The sequence below is a fragment of the Papaver somniferum genome, unplaced genomic scaffold, assembly GCF_003573695.1.
Source record: "Papaver somniferum cultivar HN1 unplaced genomic scaffold, ASM357369v1 unplaced-scaffold_76, whole genome shotgun sequence".
Lineage (NCBI taxonomy): Eukaryota > Viridiplantae > Streptophyta > Magnoliopsida > Ranunculales > Papaveraceae > Papaver > Papaver somniferum.
The window spans coordinates 3,360,496-3,369,028 of NW_020650526.1; the positions used below are offsets into that span (position 1 = coordinate 3,360,496).

The following is an 8,533-nucleotide window of genomic DNA, read 5'->3' on the forward strand; positions in this document are numbered from 1 at the left end:
TAACTTGACTGCAAAATGCCAGGCTAAAGTCTACAGGTCAGTCTCATGTAAAAAGAAGGGCAAGACTGAAGATCATCTGTCTTGCACATCTAGGTTCCCACTTAATTTCATGTACACTGGATCTAAAATGGATTCGGAATGAAGATATAAAATCCTAACATTTCACAGTACTCAGGACTGCTGCAGAGGTCATACTATAAATGCCAAAAATTTAAGATCACTAGTTAACCCTGCAACTATATGCCGCAATGATTTTCAGAGACATACTAGTTAAAAGGAAAGAGGAGCAACTAAAATTGGCAACCTATTTAATCGATATTACATATGTACAAACCAATTTCCTACCTCACATACCAATCAGAAATAATAACTATTGCGATCGCATTATTCATGGATGCTTCTCTCAATGTTATGATTTAAATAGTAAAATAATAAATAGCTCTCTCTCACCTGACCAATGATATGGTACACCCACTCTGTTTTCTTTAACAACAAAACTCCTCAAATTCTAATTATTGGGCCATTGTACACTCCTCTTCGAACCACAAAGCTGTCTGGAGGCTGGAACTCTTCTAACCATGCTACTTCAGAGGCATCCATTCCAGTGGACTCAACGATGTCTATAATAATATGCAGAAGTCAAAAAATAATGAGTTTACAAGGAGGATTAAATAATGCGAAAGGTAAGTTTTACTTATTGGACAACAAGAATGAAAATGAAATAACACCTGCTACATCTTTTTCTGGAGACTTCCGAAAATAGGAGCAGTGCCGTCCATCCTCAGAAGAGTATGGCGGTGATAGAATATCAAAAAGAGCACATGGCGTCACAGCTCTAAAAGAATGGATGTTGCCACCACTAGTTGGATATAATACCGTTGTGCCACTGGTGGGTGCTGACATCTCCTCATTTTTTACTAGCCTTGCAGCTCTTGCTGCACATCATACAGTAAATGATCAGGTGTTGATGGAAGCAGATAACAGCGGTAAGACGAAAGTGAAGATTATCGTAGTGTACGAGATTAACTTCTATTATCTGCTGAATATGTATGTCAGGCATGAATATTTCACAATGGCGAGACAAATGAACATAAAGATATACGAAGGTGGGGAAGACCATAGTCCACAAGAAAATATAGTATGCAAACAGAAGCCCTTGAAATGCCCAGATTGACCACCTCAAAAACAGATTATGACATTTATACTGATCGAGAGCTTTTCTTTAATACACTACTCTCATCAAACCATATCTTATTTTGTTCATTCAAAGCACAGCCAGATAAGGGTGGAAAAGACAATCGTCCACCAATGCGACGAGAGGAAACAGCTTGTGCTATGAATCCTATGATACAGGATCAAAGTCATAAATGTGGAATAGGACGTATTTAACGCAGTCTTTTGAGGATAAACAACAAGCACTGGATCTGTCTTGAGATGGCTTTCACTTGAGGTGTAAATAGAAGGAAAACAACATCCAAAGGGAAAGACAGAATAAAGCCCACAGAAGAGCCATAAAATGGTTATTGGTTTTTGTGATAATGAGGACCAACTGTCAACTAAAAGATTAAGTGTCGAACTACTTAAATAGATGTTATGATTTGCAATGAACACAAGAGTTGGAGATCAGCTTATAAACTTTCGCCACGGGGATGCTGTAATTATCTAAAAACATTAGTGTAATCGGAAACATTCTATTGAAACTCTGATGAATTGCTATCATATGAAAATAATTAGGAACACCAGTCGGCTTCAAAGTAGTCCAGAACTTCCAGAAGTTAAGAAAATGGAAAAAAAAGAAAGAAGCTATTGCACAAAGACGGAAAATATAAACGCCCTTGGATTTTCGTATAATTTTCATAAATTTAAATCACAACAAATATAGCGTATTCACTTGCAGTTCATATATAGTAGCTACCAAAGATTGTATGAGATGTTCCCTACTACATGTTTCATTCCTTTTTAACTTTTAATGGCAAATTATTCAATTTGGACCAGTAATTGTGGAAACTATTTCTCCAGCGGCTCAGCTAGCTGGAAACATGCAATACAGGGAACACTTTGTTCATATTTATTATTAGGTGGCATATATTAGGAACAGATGAGAAAAGACGATGTTAAAGTACTTCGAGTGCAATCCATAGTACATACTACATACATGTTTCATTCCTTTTTAACTTTTAATGGCAAATTATTCAATTTGGACCAGTAATTGTGGAAACTATTTCTCCAGCGGCTCAGCTAGCTGGAAACATGCAATACAGGGAACACTTTGTTCATATTTATTATTAGGTGGTATATATTAGGGAACAGATGAGAAAAGACGATGTTAAAGTACTTCGAGTGCAATCCATAGTACATACTACATACAAAATATGTTCCAACTTAGAAAAAAGAAATGTACCTTTTATCAAAAAAAAAATGTACCTTTCGATGGATCGTCAGACACAGGTAAGTCAAGCCAGTCGTATGACTTAACATGTAATGTACCATACAAAAGCTTGCTCAAGACTGTCATTCCAGGATGATTATGGAGAGGGATGATCGACGAAGGAGGCATACAGAAAATTCCTATCTGAAAGAGAATTACAAAAAATAAATAAAAAAATATTAACACCTAAATAATATTTGAGAAACCCAAACTCCTCCAAAACCAAATGTATTTACACCCCGTTAAAACCAATCACAAAATGTGGAGTAAAATATTTGAACACTTACGGAGAAAGTGCTGAAACTAGCAAAATAAAGTCTGTAACTTTTTTGGAACAACTGGAATACAAGAGAATAGAGTGTAGGTCCCAGCCATCAACTAATGCCATGAACTCTTTTAATTAACTACTAAGTTGAACTCTCAAGCACTGATTTGCCACTACAGGTCATTTGAGATTTGTCACCACAATCTCCACCTAATGTTTCTTAGTTGGTAAAAACTAAGTTGACTCGTAATTTATTCAGGCAAAACTTCCGGTCATAGCATACCCTGACTCTACACCTTTTACAATTCCATCTTTAGTATAAAGTAAACACTTGAATCCTACAAAATCCATTTGGCACTATCCTTTGAACTTTATAAACTGCACAATAAACCAGTCAGATAGACTGTTGAATTTTACACACATCTAAATGACCCTCTACAAAATCCATTTGGCACTATCCTTTTAACACTAGAAAATGTATGATAAAATTGTCCTAATAGACCGTTGAATCCTTATATACATGTTTGCCTCGAAATTTCAATCAAAGCAGGAATTTTCATATTTTTTGGTTCTTCAAAACCCGCCTAACTAATATGCATTGCTTAGGTCAAACGAACTAGATCAATCCTTACCCAAAACCCTATTAAAGGATTTCATAAAGTTTAGAGTAAGACAGTAATGACCTTCTAATTTCATACGGTTTCCAACATTTTTCACCTCTACCGTAATACCATCATCAACAACCTTTTCAGAATCCAGCTGTTGTAATTCATTTGATCTACTGACTTACCTAGTACAAGGAACTAGTGACTATATGCGCTGGACAAGATCAATTTCATGAAGGTAACAGAGGCGAAGTAAAAGTGGGTGGATGGTAAGAGATAGAATAAAACAATTACAGCGCGTAAAAAAAGATAAAACTAATCACAATACCATAAATGTAAAACCGCGAGCATTACTGGAAATCAACTAGTGTTACCAATTTAACCTGAAATGCATATTTAGTTATTTAAAAAAATAAAAAAAAAGAGAAGGCAAGAAATCGTTTTCATTGAAATAATTCAGTCCACCAGGGCAGATGTTTAATACGGATGTCTCAAAAAAATAGTACCTACCTTCTATCAAATCATAAATGTTTCCAAACACCATGTCCCTAAAAGCTAAAATTGACTAACAGAATGATTCTAACCAAAAGAAAGAGACATCAAATATATCAAGTGTAGCTAATGGAAAAGGTTATATAGTGAAAACATGATAACTAGGGGATAAGCTAACTGTGAGTCTTTTAAAAAGTACAACCATATGAGCCTTATCCATATCCTTACTCTTGTTAAATGAATAACAGAAAAACATTGGTATTCGAAATTATGAAAGCAGTTACAACCTATTTCCTTGGAAAGTGTACTACTAGTTGATTTGATTCGGCAAAAAAACGACAAAACAGAATGTTTATCACCGGCCTATAGACTAAACTAACATAGGATTATTACGCAAGGAAATAGCAACTAATTATGTTTACATACATTTACAGAAAATAAGTAATGAAATTGAAGATGAAAAGCACTTACCTAACATCGCCCTTACTTTCTGGAGAGCTTCTTCAGAAATAGGTCCATTAGGAGAGAACGATAATTTGCAAGCCTCATATAATTTCTGTATAGGCGGCATGTCGAATTCCTCCTCCTTCCTATGAAAATGGACAAGTCGTACTACTACTAATCTTTCTGTACGCAAAGATTAGTAATACAACAACTAAGATCCAAATCAAATAAATAAAAATAGTAACCAATTTGAGATGGATTACATTCAATAAATAAATCAATTTAATCTCTTCTTCTTAACTGGAACCTTGAAAATGAATCACGCCATTCGGTATCTCTGAAATTTCCAATTCATCATCTTTGCCAATTACCTTTATAATAAACCTGTATACAAGTAGAAGAAGAAAGATTAACCCTAGCCAGGGAAATCTTAGTTTTTTTTAGCGATAAATTAAGGAATTGAAACCTCAGATATCAATAACCTAACAAGAAGAAGGAGGAGGAATTGAAAAGGATGTGTCTGAGAGAGGACGTACCTGGGGGATAAGGATGGTGGTGGTGGTGGCGTTGGGTTTGGTAGTTGAAGCAAGGGAGAAGATCTCAGTACTTGATTCATTTCATCGAGTGAAGGGAGGGTCAGACGGTCATAATTAATTATTAAGAACCTCATCTCCCTTTTTTTGTCTGACCAGATTTCTATCATAATTAAAAAAACTACTGTTTTTGTTTCGATTTTACCATATAAGCCTCGCGGCATTGAATTATTTACGATAAAAAGTCATTTCTAGAAGTGAAATAAAAATTTGGGGTCCGAGGATATTACTAGGAAGCTGCCACGTGCTGATCCTTTTTTAATTTATTTTTTTTGAAATACAAAGATCTTGTTTGCGGGTCAAACTGAATCAGATTCCTTAATACAATCACAAACATTTAAAAATAAAAACAAAGGATGGTTTTTTATATGATTAAAAAGATTTGAATCTAATTATTTGTTCTCCTCCGTTCTTTTTTAATAGGCTGGTTTTTATTTTAGAAAAAACTAAGGAAATTACGTGAATCAATCATTGAAAATGGTCCTCATGACACTTGTCAATAAAAGAAGTGAAGTGAAATGGTCCCCATGACACTTGTCACCAAAAGAAGTATAATGAAATGGTCCACATAACACTTGTTATAAAAAAAAGTTAAGAGAAAAGTGGTCCCAGAAAACTAAATTAACATTTGACTTTCCTAATTAGGAAACCAGCCTAATTTTTTTAGACATTTATTTTCTTGTTTGGTCCTAGGCCCATATAGTTATTTATAGTAGGGTCCAACCGGATCTTTTTTTTATCCGGAGGTCCAAAATTAATTAAAACATGGAAATGTCCATAATACCCATTACTACCAAACGTGTGTGTCTACACTGCTTACAAATTTGAGTACATATCTGGTACACTGCTTAAAAATTCGATTACATATTTGCTACACTGTTTACAAATTTGATTACATATTTATCGCACTGCTTAGAAATTTGAGTACATATCTGTCGTACTGCTTACAAATCCGATTATATATCTGAATGCTTACAAATTCGAGTACATATTTGCTGCACTGCTTCCAGGTAGAGTACAAATCTGTAAGAGTCAATGATAAATAAATTAGAAAACGTATTACATCACATATATTGTAGGATCATACAATTTAATCTATAATATTTCTTCAGTACAGTATTAAATCATAGGAAAAAAAAAGGAAAACCTACAAATCCACAGTAAACACAGAAAAATTTATATAAAATTTATACTAACCATTGATACTGCAATTAGATGAACTGCTGGGACGAATATTTGGTCTGATTTGTTCCCTTCTGCGTACCCATTGAAAGCTATAACCATGGAGAACGTGTGGAGGTAACAAATTATGTAAGAAAACCAGGAAAAGAAATAAAAAACTGGCAAGGAAGTGACTCACCAGAGACGAGAAAAAATGGCATCGGTGAGCACCTCTCAACGTAAAATGTTTCCTTACCAAACCCAGGTGTCAACAGGCTTAGACAGAAAAAGACAGCATGGGCCACACCATGACCCAAACCACCAGCTGCAAAGCAAATTCAATGAAGTAAGCACACAGATAACAAGAAGAAAACTGAGGTTCAAGAGTATGAGAGCATTGCAGAGCAATTGGCTAACTCTAAAAGAACACAAGTCGGGGCACAGGACATCAGAACTTTGGAATGCCCAACATTGCAGAGCTAGTTATAATGGCACAAGCTGAACAAGTGAAATGACCAAATAATTTGCCCTATCAAAGAGATGTGCCCAAAACTGCATTTTGAACTTTGGAGATTTCCTATGACTCATTATAAAAACATCCTCAAATTTGCATTAAACTAGATGGCAAATTGTAAATAAAACTACAATATGATTTGAATTGGGCAAATCATTCAAGAATGAAGTGCAATGTGATGTGGATAGTTTGCTTCGTATATTTACAGACTCGCCAAGTCAAACACCAAAAAGCTAACAAATGTTTGGTACTAAAATAGGTAGTAAGTTCTCAGATTAGCAATAGCGATAAAGCTTCTCATGGGGAAATAGGAGATCAAAAGAAAACTATCTACAGATCTTACCAAGGGCGATTTGCATCTTATCAGTCAGATAAAGGTGTGGTTTAGAAACTCTGTCAGCAAAAGTATCCAGGATATCTTCCAACTTCCTGTACAGAATAAAGTTAGCAGTGACATTCTTAGTATTTCCTACTGCAAGTAACAAGAGAAGAACAGAAAAACTTTTTTATTTCAAGCTATTGGTTGGTAAGCATTGACCGGCTAACTCTACAATAATTTCTACGCAGAACACCTCCCTACATGTCTCCTTAATTGAAAAACTGAATTCTGCCTAGAAGGAATTTGAAAAGACATCCTGAGGTTTACTGATAAAAACGACTTTTTCTAATAAACATTAACTAGTACAAAATTGGATAAATTTCAACACACTCGGAAGAAAACCCTTAGAATTTCTTGAAAACCGGCAGAAGTGACTAAGAGGATCGCAAACGGCCACCATGCTGTTTAATGTTTATTGGAAACTATACATGTCAAGCTATTGGTTGGGAAGCATCAAACAGCTAACTCTACAATCTAGGTAGAACACCTCCCTAAGTCAAACTTACATGTATCCTTATTTGGAAAATCCAAGTATTAATAAGGAAAATCAACTTACCAAAGGCTAGAATCTATTTGGGTTCTTGAATCGATCAAGATGTTCTAAAAATCTTCGTACTCATGGATCGAACCCAAAAACAATGACAAAACTCTGAATATAACCGAATGAAAGCACATATTTCAGTATTACACATATGTACTAATGGATCGAACCCAAAAACAATGACAAAACTTTGAATATAAACGAATCAAAGCAGATATTTCAGTATTACATATACGTACTCATGGATCGAACCCAAAAATCAATTAAAAAACGCGGTGCAACACAAATACACTCATGGATCGAATCCAAAAACAATGAAAAAACTCTGAATACAAACGAATCAAAGCAGATATTTCAGTATTACACATACGTACTCATGGATCGAACCCAAAAACAATGACAAAACTCTGAATATAACCGAATCAAAGAAAATATTTCATTATTACATATACCTACTCATGGATCGAACCCAAAAATCAATTAAAAAACGCGGTGCAACACAAACACACTCAGAGATCATACCAAATCGACGAAAGTAAACTCTTCCAGTTTACTATCAACATCAGATCTAATACCTAAACATTAGATTTTGCTATAAACATGAAAATTTCTCTAATCCGAGAAGAAAAAAAACCTAAATTAAAATAAGCTTTTGAAGAAGAAAGGAAAAATGAAAACCTAAACTAACCTAAACTATACCAACAGTAAGGAAGTGAACCTACCGATTAATCTTAGTTTGAGTTCACGAATTGATCAACACCTCAGAAGATCTTCATAGCCGGAGCTCTTCACCGAACCACAGATGAGAAGAAGAAGAAGAAGAAGAAGAAGAAGAAGAAGAAGAAGAAGAATAGATCGAGAAAATGAAGAAGAAATGGATTTGGTTACTGCTTTTATATACTTGAGGGTGTTTTCGGTATTTAAAAATACGTTCCATATGTTCCACATGTGTGCAGGACCAGGGCTTAAAAAGTTGGGTCCATTTTTCTGTTTTCTTTTTATTATGGACCTCCGCTTACTGGGCTTTAGTGGGTGGACCTGCCACTAAGTAAGAACACTATAATAGGATCTATAAGTAATTCAGCCTATTATTTAAGAACGGAGGGAGTAT

The 8,533-nt window shown here is 34.9% G+C and overlaps 2 protein-coding genes across 2 annotated transcripts; both read right to left on the bottom strand.

The window, feature by feature from the left end:
• Nucleotides 1-270: 270 nt before the first annotated feature.
• Nucleotides 271-4,897, bottom strand: LOC113344415 (plant cysteine oxidase 4-like). The gene is made up of 7 exons (XM_026588389.1): nucleotides 4,771-4,897; nucleotides 4,536-4,618; nucleotides 4,262-4,417; nucleotides 3,326-3,333; nucleotides 2,425-2,572; nucleotides 729-935; nucleotides 271-620 (listed from the first exon to the last, which is right to left on the bottom strand). Exons 1-7 carry the CDS (start codon nucleotides 4,848-4,850, stop codon nucleotides 502-504), a joined length of 801 nt encoding a protein of 266 aa, XP_026444174.1. The 5' UTR covers nucleotides 4,851-4,897; the 3' UTR covers nucleotides 271-501.
• Nucleotides 4,898-5,935: 1,038 nt separating this feature from the next.
• LOC113344416 (gamma-secretase subunit APH1-like) lies at nucleotides 5,936-7,501 on the bottom strand. Its single transcript, XM_026588390.1, has 6 exons — nucleotides 7,498-7,501; nucleotides 7,212-7,282; nucleotides 6,846-6,960; nucleotides 6,188-6,313; nucleotides 6,025-6,152; nucleotides 5,936-5,974 (listed from the first exon to the last, which is right to left on the bottom strand). The coding sequence occupies exons 1-6, from the start codon at nucleotides 7,499-7,501 to the stop codon at nucleotides 5,936-5,938; spliced, it is 483 nt and encodes a 160-aa protein (XP_026444175.1).
• Between the last annotated feature and the right edge of the window lie 1,032 nt (nucleotides 7,502-8,533).

Bases quoted from the DNA above. Each gene is read 5' to 3' on its own strand.
- LOC113344415 (XM_026588389.1), bottom strand. From the start codon at position 4,850: ATGAATCAAGTACTGAGATCTTCTCCCTTGCTTCAACTACCAAACCCA. The intron at 4,418-4,535 runs GTTAAGAAGAAG...CTTTGCGTACAG, and splicing joins GATTCATTTTCAAGGTTCCA to AAAGATTAGTAGTAGTACGA. The intron at 621-728 runs GTGTTATTTCAT...ATATTATTATAG, and splicing joins TCCAGAAAAAGATGTAGCAG to ACATCGTTGAGTCCACTGGA.
- LOC113344416 (XM_026588390.1), bottom strand. The intron at 6,314-6,845 runs GTAAGATCTGTA...TTTGCTTTGCAG, and splicing joins TAAGATGCAAATCGCCCTTG to CTGGTGGTTTGGGTCATGGT. The intron at 6,153-6,187 runs GTGAGTCACTTC...TTTATTTCTTTT, and splicing joins GCCATTTTTTCTCGTCTCTG to CCTGGTTTTCTTACATAATT.